This window comes from Mercenaria mercenaria, chromosome 11, assembly GCF_021730395.1.
Source record: "Mercenaria mercenaria strain notata chromosome 11, MADL_Memer_1, whole genome shotgun sequence".
NCBI classification, from domain to species: domain Eukaryota; kingdom Metazoa; phylum Mollusca; class Bivalvia; order Venerida; family Veneridae; genus Mercenaria; species Mercenaria mercenaria.
Window position 1 is genome coordinate 69,447,044 of NC_069371.1, and position 17,416 is coordinate 69,464,459.

The window sequence follows — 17,416 nt, forward strand, 5'->3', positions numbered from 1 at the left end:
AAGTTATAAACATTTATATAGCAATCAAAACTAATTAATACACTTCCTTTACAGTAGCATATACATTAGGTGATGCCTTTTCTCATAAATAAGATGGGTTTAATAATTTCAAACAAATTTGCTAAATTATACCAAATAACTAAGTGACAGTCTATTGTTTAGATTCAGTATGCACATGATAAAACGTAAGTTTTCACTAAACAAAAATACCTACATTTTCATGGTCTCCATTTCCTAGTTTAGGTTTTTTTATTGCTGGTTCATATTTTTCCTCAATCTCTCCGGACACTGTAGTTGCCACCTCTTCTACTGCTCTTTTCTTTGCAGCATTTATTTTTGTAAGACTATCTTTTTCTAGTTTGCTTATACTCTCTTCAGCCTGTTCTTTAGCCACTGTGATAGCATCTATTGCAAATTGGATTGCTTTGGCTTCTTCAGCTGAGGCTACGATTACGTCGTCCTGAAGAATCTGTAAAATCGATCAAGGAAATATTTGGTCTGGAACGCTTACTAAACCTTGTCAAAGAAGATGGTCATAAAATTTTGCAAAAATGTCCACTTAACTGTTTCATATCAATATGTGAATCATACAGTTTCTGTATGCATAAAAAATATTATGTGTAATGAAGCAATACAAGACCAGAACAGAATTTCAAAGCGGTCGTCCGGAATCTCAAATATTTAAAATAAGCTAAAAGATCAACAGTTTCAATATTGTAGCACAATATTCACTGAAAATAAAGACGAGATTTAATTTCTATAGTGATTACATCCTGAAAATAATGACAGAATCAATAGCACCAGAATGTCACAAATACCAAAACACAACTTATCGTGATATGACATAAATATATTTACACAACATGCAAAAAAAGCGAAACGTCAAATAATAAAAACAGACATAATTATAGATTTTCATTTTTATGACTACAAAAGGCAGTGATGGCGTCCTATAAAACATGCTTAATACATATAGCGAGGTGTTATTTATAATATCCTATCTTTATGACTCTGCCTTGTGGTTACGAGTGAACCGTTCACTTAACTTAGCAATTAAACATTAAAAGGAATAAAAAGATGTTTGAAATATTCGGAATTAATTTGGAATTTTGATAGTGACCGAGTATTGCAGAGGCGAAGCCCCCTACAATTTGAAAACTTTGTTAATGATTGTCCCTTCTGGTTGTTGGCAAGTGTTAGAACTAAAATGATTCAATGAGTTTGGGACAGGAAAACTATTTTACTTAAATTTCAAATGCGACCTTGACCTACAAGCATAGATCATGTACGCGACAAATGCTCTCATCATGGAGAACATATGTATGCAGTACTGATCTACCAATGCACATAGAGACTTTCAATATTGACCTTAACCTTTGGCCGACAACCATGGGTCTTGTGCGCGACACACAGTCTATTCATGGATGAGCATTTCTGTATAATAATTAGAAATCAGTCAATGCGTATATAAACGTTATGGAGTGGAAACACTGTTTTACTTAACCGTACTTGAACTTGACTTTACACACATAAATTTTGGTGTTGAAATAATATCTCTGCATTGGGAAACGTTCGTACCGGCACTAACCACCAACCAATTTTTACAGACGAATCAGAGTCGGAGGTGTGTAGCAATAAGATAACCCATCAAATGCATATAAAATTTTCGGCGCAGAAAGTTTTACTTGACCTTCAATAGTGATCTTGACCTATAGTATACAAGTATAAATCATGATTGTGCAAAATCTACATAATCCCATCTATAAACACACCAAATTTTATGAACCTATCTTTAACACCTTTTTAGCAATTTAAAGGATTCGGATTTGCGGCTAGAAAATCAGGGTGACAGACGGACAGACGGAGGGTATTCCTATAGTTCCCTCCGGTGTTCCACTGATAGGGTACTAATAATCACGTTAGCCTATTTTTTGTTTTTTTCAACAAACCTCTTTTAACTTTTTTACTGCTGCTTGAGCCGCTGGATCATTGCTTAATGTTGTCTTGTCTTCTAATACTGATACCATAGATTCTAGATATCTTGTCACGTCATGATCTGTCAAATCTAGTGTAGAGTTGTGGAGAATTTCGTTTCGCATCTCTCTTACCTGTACAAAGATAGAAAAGTGTCCTGTATTTCTGTCATATGATATGTGCTACTCTGATAGCTATACCTTTTTTATTTTCATCAATCAAAATAATTACCCACTAAAGGTCATTCATATTAACAGAGTTTCGTTTTTAATTTGTCTATAAAATAGGCAGGGTTATTACTTCTACGTTGCTAATCGTCTTATTTGCAACAGGTCAGCGCTCAGATACGCAGTAGGCACAGATAGTAGTGTTTGAACGTGGAAACATGGTATATCAGAGAAGGCCATGGTGCTATTCATTCTATATGATAAGATTATTCTGAACTTCACCCAAGCCCGTAGTAATGAGAGTATGAAAAGTACGTCAAATGGCTATTTGACGTCGTGTTTCACGTCAGAATGGTCTATCACCGGTCCGTGCCCTCAATCATATTTATCACAAAATCTTTATTGAACTGACAAAATACTCGAGCCACGTTAAAATTGTAGATTAAATATGGTTGAGTTTGGTTATAGCCCGGCTTATAAATCCTAAAATATGGCCGCACCTTGCACATTTTAGTAGAGACTTAAGATAATACAATTCTTAAAGAACAATATCAGAAGATAAATTCTGGATATGGAACACTCAAATCCTCAACCATGAAAGCTTGGGCAAACTGTTTTATAACGTCATCATTAGGACTATTAAATACGTAAAACTATTTTGATCATGTTCAACAACGTATAAATTTTTTTCGCCCTTTTCGAAATTTCTAATAATCTGGTGACAAAACAATTAGGCTATGTAGAGCTCCTCAAAGTTACATTATTTTAAGAAATATCAAAGAAAGGTTACTTTTGGAGTAATTTGTATGAACAGGCATAAATTATTTAAAACGACGTATCACATTTCGTAAACTCCTGTTTTCAAACAAAGACATTTTTTCCATAAAATAGAGTTATAAAAAGAGGAAGAATGTGTTCATAATTAGAATATATCGATTTAGAATTCTTCCGACTATAAATGCCTTTTCGGGTCATTTTAAATTTGCTCACACATACGGGAGAGATGCCTCATATTTTGCTTATTCTAAACGTTGTGTATTTTTTTCTTGTGGATACGAACTAAACCTCGTATTCATGTAATAATCAATTCATACGTAGATCTTAATTCGAATTAAACACTTTTCTATACCTCGAATGACTTATAAGCCGGGCTATTATGAGTGTTATAACAGAACAACAATAATACAGAAGCCAGGTACAAGGTAGTTCCGTCAGCTGTATTTCATTCAATTGTTTAATGAATGTGCAAGAAGTAATATATTGGTAAAGAATAAGCTGTATCCTATTTACTCCTTAAAACTTCCTTTAAGGTAGTTCTGCACGTTTGTTAAACCGGAAGTGATGGCGTAACGTCATTTATCCGGAAAACGTAGAATAAAGCCTGGATTCGGCGTACGGAAATGAAAATCATTTCATGACTTAATGGCTACCCGTGAGTAAATTCATTACAATGGCAGCGTAACTATCTTTCTAAAGTTAAAATATGATATTAAAACATCTGACACGTTAAATAATTCAAAGTAATTGCTTAAAACCAGCTTGAAATGTGTGGGTCACTTTAATTATTGGCAAATATCTCAAAAGCAAGCATACGGACTTATACATTTTATTTCACCATATTATAGGCCATATGTTTTTTTACGACTGTGAGAAGTTTCATTAGAATCTACATTGTAGAAAAAATTCTATTCGCGAAAATGTTATGAAAATTGTGATTTGTCCATAGACTTCCATTCTGAAAACTGGCATGATGTCCTAATTTTTCAAATCAGTCTAGCAAAAAATCAAGCACACGACCATATCTTTTTTATTTGCTGATTTTTCTAAGTATATTCGGAAGTTTTGAAAAATCAGTGTTTAATCAAATTCTACATTGTAGAAAAAATTTTGATCCAAACGTGCAGAACTACCTTAAGCGCACTTATAAAAGTGATTATTAAGAAGAAATGTTGTATAATGTCTATTTGGCCATACGAAGGCCATGCGAAAGGAAAGGATTTTAAGGATTTGTCAACCACATTTGACAGCTACAACAATACTGTGGTAAATAATGAATTTATTTCACAGTCTACACTTAGACGACAAAATACTGCGGTCAATTGTTTGTAAAAGCTCAATTTTTATCTAAAAGTCGAAAATGATAATATTCTATGTGTTCCTACCTGACTAAATATATCATGTGGTGGATCAATAATGCACTGAAGTTCTGACTGAAAGAACTCGCCATTTATAATAATGCTGAGTAACCCAGAAGCATCAGTTTCGGCAGCAGTATTGTTTGATCCTTTGGTTGAGGTTGTCAAGAAACATTTTGCAAACTGCCAATGGTTATTGTACCATGTAGAACAATCGGTCACCCAATGCGGCTCCCTAAAACGGTGTTTTAGAACTATTTCATCATAGATCTTGCTACATGTGGCACAGTTCTTGTTTGTTTTCTTCTTTCTACAGTTACATTTAGTTTTATTCCTCTGAAAACAGTCTTTCCTACTAGCATGATCTGGGAGAATGTTTTCTATAGCACAATTCGTGCATGGCGGCAGATTTTGAACGATTCTTGCTTGTTCTGCTTTAACAACACGGTCAGTGAAAGGGTAGAGACCTTCTTGTAGATAGAACAAACCAAGGGCTCCTCTCACCCAGTTTCTATACGGCTTACTTTTTATTTTACTAGGACTGGACATTGTCAGTTTCTGAGAACTTCACCCAAACACATGTACACTTTATCTTGTACGTCCTACACACATGGCAATATTAAAACCTGAAAAGTGATTTAAAATATCTAATTATGAATACAGCTCGAATCCTTTGTAGTATTTCTTTATTTCAATAGAATATTCGTGATAACGTTTGCATTACGTAACTTACAGGAACAGTATCAAATTATAGGTATTTATTACTTGATTCCTTTTATAATCCGGTTCGTAGTTTGTTGTTATCTGTCCTACCTTACCCCTATAGGGGCCAGCCATTTGAAATTCTGGAGGGGTTGGGCGGCTTGGATTTATCTTTGAGTTATTTCTTTTTTGCTTCTTATGAAAGCCAGAAATGTAAATAAGGCGTAAAAACATGTTTGTTTCTGGTATCCCGACCTATCCTATTTTTTTGCCCGACACTAAATGTGTTTATGGCTTTGATGAGGTGTTTTCAACTTTTTACAAAAAGTTGCAAAACTTTAGTTTTCTTGCTTTATACATGGTCAGTGATGTTTGAAATCAATTTAACGATGCTCTAAAGGCAAAGCCTCCTTATTCGAATTAAGTTGTGACACAAAGCTATTTCCCAATATATCCAACCTAATAAAAAAATCTGAAAAAGAACATTTACCGACCTCACTACTGTACCTTATATTTTTAGCATGTTACCGGAAACAAACAATCTTTTTTTTACAATTAAGTCTTAATGCAAACAAATATGTGACGTCATAATCAAGACGGTGAATGTGAAGGAGAATCCAAGACTTTATACATGAATGATTTGTATACATATATACATATATAATCATAAACAATATACTGCCAAGCTAATTTTTGTGAATTTTTAAAATAATAGTCTTGCTATTCACCAGTGCGCACTTATCCTCTCTTGTCATTTATCTAGAGAAGACTTTGAAATATTCATTTCGGTAATGTTACTTGTTTGTTTTGGTTTAAAGCGATTTTTCAACAGTATTTCAGTTATGTAAAGGCGGGCAGTTAACTTAACCGTGTTCTTAGACTTTGTACCAGTACATACCTGTTCACCGCAAATAACCGACAACTTCCCCAATTATAAAATTAGAGGCCAGTGAGGAAGGCACAATATCTAATATGAAATTGTCATAGAGAATATACTCCTCGCCCGAGGATTGAACTCACGACCTGGTGGGCTCGGTAATATTACACATATACATACAAATCTTCTTTTAAGTATGGGAACAAAACATCTAAACATATTATTATTATTTGGTAAACAAACAACATCTTTATCAACAATCTACTTGTCCATTCCATGTTCAACTGTGCTATTCTGTACGTCTGGATACTTGAAATAGTCTCAGTTTGTAAAGAAATAAAAATATATAATAGCTGAAAACTACGTTCCAACTAGTTACGTAAAATCACACTGAGATATTATTGCATTATTAAATGCATCAAAACGAAGATATAATGATATATGAGCCACATCATGAGGAAACCAACATAGTGGGTTTGCGACCAGCATGGATCCAGATCAGCCTGCGCATGCGCAGTCTGGTCAGGATCCATGCTGTTCGCTAACGGTTTCTCTAATTGCTATAGGCTTTTAAAGCGAACAGCATGGATCCTGTCCAGACTGCGCGGATGCGCAGGCTGGTCTGGATCCATGCTGGTCGCAAACCCACTATGTTGGTTTTCTCATGGTGCGGCTCATATATTCTTGGTTAAATTTTAAGACCGTTGAGACTCCCGTGATTTTTTTAACCTCGTATCCTCATTAAAGTCTCTTGATAGTATATGTCTTTAATTTTACGTGTTTAAAAAATAGTTGAAACTGCTTTGTTTTATCTTTCAGTTTTTTATATACAAATAATTATGGAATATACATTTGAAGACGCAAAGCAATTGCCTTCTACAGGACGCAAAAATAATGAAATTAGCTTTTCTCCATTTATAATAATTTCATTCTGGTTAACCTGACACATTGTCAGTTTCATGATACTCTGAAATGTCTTGTTCGGCTGAAACTGAAACCTATCGTTCCCTGAACACCTCTAAAATGTTTGGGGGTTTTTTTTATTTTAGTTATACATTCAGTACGTTTCGCAATGTTCCGAGCTTTTGGAAAAGTGGGATATTTGATTTTGTGTTTGAAAAAGTTCAAATCTTTCATTGGTATTTGACAGTGGATGCTTACAGATTTCAAGTGAAAATACCTTTTTGTGTAAAGCGAAAATCTAAGATTACACATCGCGTTTATTGTTTAAATGTGAAATCAAGAAGATCGGACAATGCAAAACTATACTTAACGGATACTTCATGCTGTAAGGTGAAACATATTCTTCAGTCAGGAAATTCGAGATAAAACAGCCATCATTTATTTGATATTTTTGAATCAAACTTGATGGCGATACTTTTTTGAATAAAAACGATGCATGCGTTCTGCGCATTAGAATGTTATACAAGATTTTCTTAAAAAAGTAAAGCGATGGCCAACATTCCAATACATTGACCAGTAGTATCGGCAAAAGTAGTCTCCCTTGAATATACACTATCCGCCGTCCCGATAACGTTTATCGATAAACAGTTTTACTATAGATTTGTATAGGAAAGTGTATTTTAAACAATTAAAACGTATTTTTATCGTTATTTAACGAAATTTTATAACCTCATGAAGTAACGAGTCGTACTTATTAGTTTGATTTGAAAATAAATATATCATGAAACGTTAATATTTTTTGTGGCCTTGCATTTCCCAGGCTGTTTTGAGGATTCTAATTTTCCACATGAATTTCTAATTTCAGATTGTGGAGTAGCCTTAATCGTGCGCGCACCATTACTCTAATATGAGAAGGTATTATAAATATATAACAATGAATTACTAGTTAAAATGACCACATATGTCTGCATCATAAAAAATGTGATCTTACTGATTAACAAAATAAAAAATGCCGTTTGTTTGAAAAAATAATACATTAAATTTCTTACCTTCTTAGTAACATAATCTAAATTTAACATTCACTATTTCTTTTTCCGGACCACAACAACACATTTAAGACTCGGTACATTTCCTAACCAAAATGAAATGCGCAGTTTATATGGCACACCTTTTATTGCGACATCAAGTGTTGTCACGATTACGCCTCTAACGTGTGCCATTGGATACGAGATAACAATTAAAATGAGACGAGAACATTGTTGATATAGGGCCAAAATTTTTCAATCGGTTGTTCCATTACACATACCTGGTACATTTGGTATGAAATTATATTTGAAAAGATCGAAAATCAAGATGTTTAGATTTTTGAATCGGTGGCCAAAGTTGAGAAAATAACAAAAATAAAAAATTCTGTCCAGTAAGTATTATATTAGTAAGAAATTCGCATTGTATGGGTATTTTGTCAGATCTATTACTTCTATATATATATATGAAATATATTTTGCTACAATATAACGTCTTAGTTTACAGTTAAATGATCTCTTTAACCATCGTCTTTGACATTAATTCAGATGTCTGCAAGTTATATGGTAAGTGGTACGTTGTTGTAGACTGGAATATGAATTTATTCAACAATATTTTATTTTAACAAGTGTCCCGACACTGAATCTAGTATCCATGTAAATAGGAAAATGTACTTGTCGAAGAAATGATACTTTTTAGTCTCTCGTTAATAGACTCAGTCAAGCCGATTTTACCACTGTTTAATTTCCATTGGTAATCTAATTTCTACAAGTTTTATATATCAATGTAATGCATATCGCACAGCTAGTTGAAATGTACAATAAGTGTCATCAATTAATACAATTTTAATCATTAGTGTTTAGGTTTTTCTTAGCTGTTCTTTTTACGTCACTTGGTGGCCGCTTAGACTTTAAAATTCCGCTTGCGACAGAATAAAGATTGGATTAATTGTGTCTTATGTTGAATACCAATTATGTGTAAGTTCTTTACCTAAGGGCACCAAGTAAGAGTATCAAATGTACAAATGACACGAATTATGCAGAAGTTGTTACATGTCTACATGTCCCTGAGTCTGATTATAAAATAATACGAATCTAGGCTACCTACATAAAATAATGACGTTTAATGGCAGTTGTGAAAAAATTAAACCAAGATTTATTAAGCAGATTTACGAAGGCATTCGTAGCAAATATTAACAACATAGCATGCCGGTAATCACCTTACATGAATCAGAGAAGAAACGCGACAATGCCTTACTAGGGTAAACCGATCTACTCTGTTCATAGTATGTGTTGTGGAAGTCTCTTCATAAATTGAATAGCAATGTTTTCATGATTATCATACTGTTTTAAGTGTATAATAACATAAGATTTGATTCATTGATGAGACCGAAATAAACACCAAATACTTACACGTGTAATGCAAAGAAAAGCTAACACTTGTATTGGTCAAATTTAATTTCTTGTCCAAGTGTTTAAGAAATTCTATAAGGGGTATCCAATGAAATATGTGCTTAAGATCCATTTTAATGCAACTACTGCAAAACATTTTATTAAGGTCTCGATGAATCATAAATGCTAAACTTTAATTTTGCAAATTGACTTGTGAGATCACTTATCAACAAAGACAACTTTTTTTTATTTCTAAAGGGAGAAGTAGAGATGTTTGATTGTAAAATGATAAAAGAATGTTAAGCTTATATCCTAATATGTATTCAAAAGAGTTTTTAAGTTATTGAAATACTAGTATTTGTTTGATGTCCGTTTTAGATATAAAAATACGATACAATTATCATAATTAATGTGGCTCTTTGTAAAAAGGTTCTGACATTCCACATTTTCTGAAAGATGAATATGCAGCTAACTATTATTTGTTTGTTTGTTTTGGGTTTAACGCCGTTTTTCAACAGTATTTCAGTCATGTAACGGCAGGCAGTTAACCTAACCAGTGTTCCTGGGTTCTGTATCAGTACAAACCTGTTCTCCGCAAGTAACTGCCAACTTCCCCACATGAGTCAGAGGTGGAGAACTAATGTTTTCAGACACAATGTCGTTCATCAAATAGTCACGGAGAACATACGCCCCGCCCGAGGATCGAACCAACTATAAACCTGCTATATCAATTATCAAATACATTTTTGTAATGGTTAATTACCAACACTACGGATATGTTTCTTTGACATTTGGTTTAAGGTACCTATTGAATTTGGCCGCAGGCCAGTCTGTAATACCTTGATAGCAAGGTACGAAGTCCAGACAGAAGTGTAGGATGTGAAGTTAATCTATCCAACACCCTAGAAATTATACTTGTTGTTTGACTAGGGAATAAACCAGGGTGCACATGTAAAGTTCATGTTACTGCATTTTTGCATATTTCGTTCCAGCTAAAAATGAAATGTTCCTTATTATAACCTAGATCACTTGAGTCCTTTTATCAAGTTCGCCCTAATTTATAGCCTCATAAAACAGTTACATATCAACCAGTTGCCGTAAAACTGAGTCTTCTATCAGATTCGTCTAAATTATAGCCTTTTTAAACCATACTTCAATGAAATTGATATATATTTTATGCATGTATAAAATATCATGTGCGCAAAAAAATTATTTGAATTTTTCAATTTTATTCAACGAGTTTAATAAATTCAGTGTGGAAAGTCACAAATGCAATATTATTTTTATCACATATTCGTTTTTCCTGTCGAAACCCAAAACATTCTACTTTCTTGTACGATATAAACAAGTCAATTTGCCCAACGTCTCCTATACTATAAAAGCTTTATTGCACTAGTGTTTTTTTTTTCATTTTTATGGATAATAGGTTAATATACGGCTTGGTTGTGGTTTCTTGCCATAATGGCACATCTAGGACCCATATGAAACAAGGTGTACCAATATGGTTAGAAGGCAGGACCAACTGTTTATTGACCACTTTATTACATAGGCTTACCTTAGCTTCATATTCATCATGGTGTTTTCATTTTACATATTTTTTTCTACAAACGTATAGGACCTAAGCATCATTTGTATTGATTTTTTTCATCAACAGTGCCATCAATATTTGACAATCAATCTGAACATGATTCAGCACTTTTTCACCCGCCATAATGACGTTGTTGCATGCTGTCGACGTTTCGTTTACCCGGGGCCATTATGATTACGGCGCATATGACATACTGCGCCGTAATTGATTCGTCTATAGAATCCGTAATGACCGTTTTATACGGCTTTTTACTAACGTATATAATGAATGACTTTACTACACTCCTGCGACGTCAAACATGTGATAAACATGTTTTTCTCAGGCTAAAAGTGGATACACTGACTGGGATAAAATCAAATTACAATTTCAAAATCATGATTCATGTAGTTAAGTTTTTCACATGTAATGTATCATCGTATAATTCCATGTCACCGCATTCACCGATTGATCGCAATGATCTAATATCTAAACGGTACAGCAGTGTTTTTTGTTGTTGTTTTTTTCCGGATCTAAAGCATCTCCTCATCCACATTATTCTTGTATTATTCTTGCTTGTCATATTTGGTATGAATATGAATAACATGTGTTGTACATTTTGTTTCATTTATTCTAATCGGTCCATTTAGTTGACACAGCTGTTCAAAGTTCACTTCTTAAAATCATGAGGAGGCCTCCGTGGGTTCAAGCCTCACTCAGGGCGTTGAATTCTTCATGTGAGGAAGCCATACAGCTGGCTTACGGAAGGTCGGTGGTTCTGACCAGGTGCCCGCTCGTGATGAGATAATGCATGGGAGGGTACCTTGGGTCTTCCACCACCATCAAAGCTGGAAAGTTGCCGTACGAGCTTTAATTGTGTCGGCGCGGCGTTAAACCCAACAAAATAGATAAATCGTGAAAACGTGACTTATCTCAGGGATTAATAAACTTGGCTTTAGCACAAAATCTTTCTATGAGGAGGTATGGGATATTTATGGGAATAATAAATAAAAGTGTCATACCGCTTCTTGTTGGAGACAAAAATGTTTTATGTTAGGAGAAGAGCACTTGGTAGGGGAGGAGGTCTGTGATATTTATAGCAATAATAAATATGTCATACCACTCCTCAGTGGAGACAAATGTTTCAAGTCAGGAGAAGAGCAGTTAGAAAACAAACATAGGGAAGGGTCATCTAAAACCAACAACAACCAAACAAAATGTAGCCGAAATTAAAGAACTACTTCCAAAGGATGCTGAATCCACAGCTCGACAGTTAGCTCATTTTGTTTGAGTTAATTCAGAGTTTATTATATCTTAAAGAAACGCTCAAAGTTGACAAATTTTGTGCGCAGTGGATAGCACATACATTGACTGAAGAACATAAATGCAGTCGCATTTAAAAACTAAGGAAATGTATCTAAAATATTCTCAAAACACGTGATGAGACTTCTGTGCACTGTTATAAACCCAGGACAACGCTGAAAAATCGTGGTTAGATCACTAGATATTCAAGGCGTCCTGTAATTGGAAAACGCACTCTTTCAGAGAAATAAAATGTAAAATATGATTTTAATGAATCAGGGTGTTACTTTTTAAATTTCTCTTCAAAGGATTAAGTCAGTAAACGTTCTACAGACATGTTGTATTGAAAACAAATATACATCTAAGAAAGCCCTTGGTTTAACTATTTTCAGTACCTTTAATAGTGTACCTTGTGAAGATAAAATCGTGGATACAGCGTCTGAAATTGTGTAAAGAGTATAAAGGGGAATACTTTAAAGCTGTTGCAAAGTCGTCTTTAATGAAAAAAATATTTTCAAGTTGTATGAGTTTTGGAACAACCATCGTACTGCCATCCATATTATTTTAGTTTTATTTATCTTACAATGACGGTAAACAGTCTTCTAGCCGCTGTCATCATTTATATTGACAACAATAGCCACAAAACACTGATTTATCACCTGTGACATTTACAGCTTAAAATTGTGTTCGAGTACATTTTTCTCATTTTCTAGTGCATGACAGGATTACTTTAATGTTACGATAAGAGACGGATCTGTACAGTAGCAATACAGTCAACCCTGTTGTATATAAAGACCACCCTCGAGAGAGCCAAAATGTGGTCTTTATTGAGAGATGATCTTTATTCACAGGTTAAAATGCACTGTAAATGTTAAAATGGGAAACAAATCATGTGGTCTTTGGAGCCAGGTGGTGTTTGTTCAGAGGTGGTCTTTAACACAGGTTTGACTGTAATTCATATATTTAGTGATATTTTGATATAACATTTTTTGTTGGTAAAATGTAGTCTAAAGTCTGGACGGCAACACATTAGATAGATAATTTATATCGGTATATTTCACTAAGCCAAGAACCACTTGGTACACGTCTTCATCCGCTATAAAATAATCCTCAAATGTTTTATGACTCTCTGTCAAGTACATTGTAAAAAAAACAAGGGAAGCAAACGTTTATGGCCATAATGTTTATTTTTTACTAAGTCAAGGGCCATATTTCTGATCTTGAAAGACACAGGTGCCTAAACATTTAAGTGTTGAATAGTATTCATGCATGGTTACATGACGCCATGTGAAATATTTTAAGGTATATGCAACAAATAAATATGCATCACTTATGTGTACATTTATATGCATTTTTCATTAAAGCAAGGACATTAACTTTGGTCTGATTGAGTGAAATCCGAAACAAAACACCAGGGGTGCAACCATGCTTACAATAATCATCCAAAGACATATGACTGTCTTTTTAGATACATGAGACACAAACTTGTATCCCTATTACGCATTTGTTTGACAATCAAGGGCTATAAAAAGGGTCTTACCAAAAAAAAATCCAAACAAAACCCAATTTGCAAAACGTCACGTTCTAAATAATATTCCTGTTTTGTTTCAGCACGCTAGGTCAAATACGTTTTTGACTTATGACTGTTTTTACATACGTGCAACACTAATTGTTGACTAAGTCAAAGGCGATTATTTTTGTTTGTGTTAGTGAAATCTCTACCAGAACCCAGGTGCACAATTTCCTATGCTGAATAATATTCCTGTGATGTTTCGTAATCCTAGGCCAAACACTTACATATTCGACACAAACTTGCAAGGTCATTACTCTGCTCTGACGTTTTGAAACGCCAGTTGCACAACATCACATTTTATTTATTCGTCAACTTTTTGGGCGATTTTAGAGCCCTAGAATGAACAATACGGTTCAGATTATCTTAATACCATAGTCCTCCAAGCAATCAGTAAACAATCGCCCTCAAAATAGTCCTAATATTTACGCAGAACAGTAATAACATGTATGGCATCTGAATATGTGTAGCTGTCAAAAATACATAGAATACTATAATTTCTACGTGATTCTGTAAATGATTATGTCATGTAGCTCTATGTTATCCCTTCAGATAATATTAGAAAATATTACACAACGAAGGTAAGTCAATTCGCCCCTTAGAATGAAATATCCGTACTAATGGAACTTAAGGTAAAACTCATTGGCATAATACACACACTGTGTAATATGCTGAGACAAAGCTAATAAATCATGCGAAATGTAAGACTTTGTTAACAAAAATATACAACATATCGAATTAAATTTTTATCGAAACACTTAGATAATGTTTATGTAATTGTTGGATTCCAGCGACTACTTCGTTATAACTTATGACCTCGGTCTATAATTAGCTCATCAAATAAACAATAGTTCTCAGCATCATGATGTTCATTTATAACAAAATAATGTCGATGCGCATTATCAATTATATGTTTAATAAAAGTATTACTTTTACTAGGCATTATTTTGCACATAAATTAAATATAAAAATAAGTTTAAAAAATATTTTTTCTAGATCAGTTGTTATATGTTCTAGACGAGGTAAGCGCTGCGTGAGATTGGCACAGTAACGTGAGAAGAAACAAACTGCCACATTCTACGATTTGTATACCGAAACAGCGAACATATTATATTTTGCTACAGAAATAACGTTTGCATTTACAATAGAAACTATGATATTATTTGATTTTACGGCAGTTTGTTTGTGTGATTTTGGCAGTTTTTATACTCAACAAGTTTGTCGGAATTTTTCCAAAAAATTTAGGAGCGAGCGAGCGAAATAAAAATAAAAATATTTGTTTTTGGATTTCACCTACTTTTGGAGCGGGCGAGGAGCGATTTGAAGAAAAAAATGAAAAACCTTGTCACAAAAGTCAACAAACACTGAAAAAAACATATCAAAATGGCTTGAAAATACATAAAAGAACCACAGATCTTTAAATGTTGAAGGTTTAATTACAAACAGTTCCCAAACATTTAGACATTTAAACAAACTGGAGGGACAACAGGCGGATACAAGAAAATATTGCAATTTGACCGTATTTCTAGTGTATAGAACTCATGTGTTTGCTGAGTTTTATCCTAGGCAAGCCAGTACCCTGGCCACATAATGTGTTTTGCCTTAGATTCTATGCCACTACACAAGAATAAGAAAGCTGTTACTCTCATGTTGTGTATAACAGAAATCATTATATATGGAAAATTCTGCAATCACCTCACCAGTACATTAGGTATACTCATGACCTATATATCATAGTGTCTGTCAACTTTCAATGCAATTTCACAAGATACCAGGAAATCCATCATCCGCTGATGGCCAAATTCACTTGTAAATTCAATGACAAATTTTGCATTTTCTGTTGTTCTTTTATTTCACGTTTAACTTTGGCAGACAAAGAAATACTTACTTTTGATGATGCAAGTCTTAACAATAAATGCATTATCATTGACAGTTTCTTATTGATAAATAGATCTGATGGTACCCATTAAACAAATCTGAAAAAGGATCTACAAACAGTTATTCGGCAAACGCCGTCTAAGAACGAATTGGTTACCTATGCCACGTGACTTCAGTTTGCAAATCAAACTACTAGATAACGCATTATAGATAATTTATCAAAATGGAAGATTTATGCAACACTCTGCCTGATTGGACGAGAGTGTCAATTTCTTTCACTCTTTATCAGAACAGAACAGAACAGAACATCTCTTTTATTCTCTCAAACATGTACAAAACATGCAATATGAGGTATTTACAATAATAATACATGTAAACGAGGCTGCAATACAAAATCACATTTATACATTTATATGTAGTTTTCATTTATAAAAAATCGGACATTTTCAACATTTTAAGAAAATAATGTATCAAATAATACAAAATACAGAAAAAAATGAATATGTTTAGCTACATTCTTATATTCCGCAATATTATTATGACAAACTTACACAATTTCTGAAATTCTGAGTTATTCTTGGTACAAATAAGTTTTTCCAATTTAAACATGTTTGGTCGTCTATAATAAATAGGTTTAATATATTGTCTTCTTTCATTTGTAAATTGATCACATTCGAAAAGGTAGTGAAATTCGTCCCCGATTTTGTTTCTACATGAATTACATAAACGTTCATTTAATGGTATTCTTGTCCAGTTTCCCGTTTCTATTGGTAACCTATGATTTCTTGTTCTAAATTTAATCATTTTATATAGTGAAGAGTTTTGTAAATTTGATAAGTACAGTTCGATTCCAAATGATCTTTTGAATACACGGTAAAACGTACTGTTACTAGAGTTATCTACTTGAGAATACCAGTTATTCAAAAATAAATCATTTAGTTTTTGTTTTACTGCTAATTTTAACCATTTTGAATTTGGAAAAGTATGTTCATTCCATATATTTATGAAACCACATTTTATCAAAATTGATTTAACATTATAAAGCCATGGGAATTTTACCATGAGAAGCCCATCAGGTATATTTTGGGAGTATTGAAAAATATTTTTATATACAAAATACGACAATTTCTTCGGTGTATCACCTTCTTCAATGGTACATATTTTTGACCAAAATGAGATCATTCTTTCTTCAATATCTAATGATAATGGCTTACATCCTGTTTCACCATAAATAAAATAACTTGCGGTAGACCGTTTTAATTTCAGTATATATTTTAAAAATTTTAGTTGGACCCTTTCTATTATCTCTATATTTCCAAATCCCCAAATTTCGGATCCATACAGAAGAATCGGTTTGATCGTTTTGTTAAAGAGATCTTTTTGTAAATCTATTGGGAGGTTTAGACGGTTAGAGTTTCTTATTAGGCTGTACATTGCCCTAGTTGCTTGATTTGCAATGTGTTTTTTACAATTAAAGAAAGACCCACTTCTGCTGAAATAGATACCAAGATATTTATACTCGTTTACTACTTCTATTATTTCATTTTTATAAGTAAAGTTATAGTTCGGTTTTCTACCTTTTGAGAAAACTACAATTTTAGTTTTTGTGGTATTTACCTTAAGTTTCCATGTATCGCAATATTGTTCATAGGTATTTAATGCTTCTTGTAAATCTTTTGCAGTTTCTGCCATTATTACTGTATCGTCTGCGTAAAGCAAAATAAAAAGTTTTAGCAAATTATAAAGCTCATTTGTATTTTGTTCATTTTGCAATAATATTCCTTGTACATTACTGTTATTCTGAAAAAAGTCTCTTAGGTCGTTTAAATATAATGAAAATAGCAAAGGTGACAAATTTTCACCTTGACGTACACCAATGTTGCACGAGAAAAACTTTGTAAAATTTGAATTTACTTTTATACAAGACTTT

General features: G+C 33.3%; 1 protein-coding gene across 1 annotated transcript in view; it reads right to left on the minus strand.

Annotated features, from left to right (window-relative positions):
• Nucleotides 1-7,960, minus strand: part of LOC123532488 (uncharacterized) — a 41,584-nt gene extending 33,624 nt beyond the window's left edge. Inside the window, exons 1-4 of the mRNA XM_053518179.1 lie at nt 7,808-7,960; nt 4,304-4,902; nt 1,950-2,108; nt 215-469 (exon numbers count right to left, since the gene is read on the minus strand). Coding sequence (XP_053374154.1) covers nt 215-469; nt 1,950-2,108; nt 4,304-4,825 — 936 coding nt within the window. The 5' untranslated portion in view covers nt 4,826-4,902; nt 7,808-7,960. The remainder of the gene's footprint in view (nt 1-214; nt 470-1,949; nt 2,109-4,303; nt 4,903-7,807) is intronic.
• Nucleotides 7,961-17,416: the final 9,456 nt, after the last annotated feature.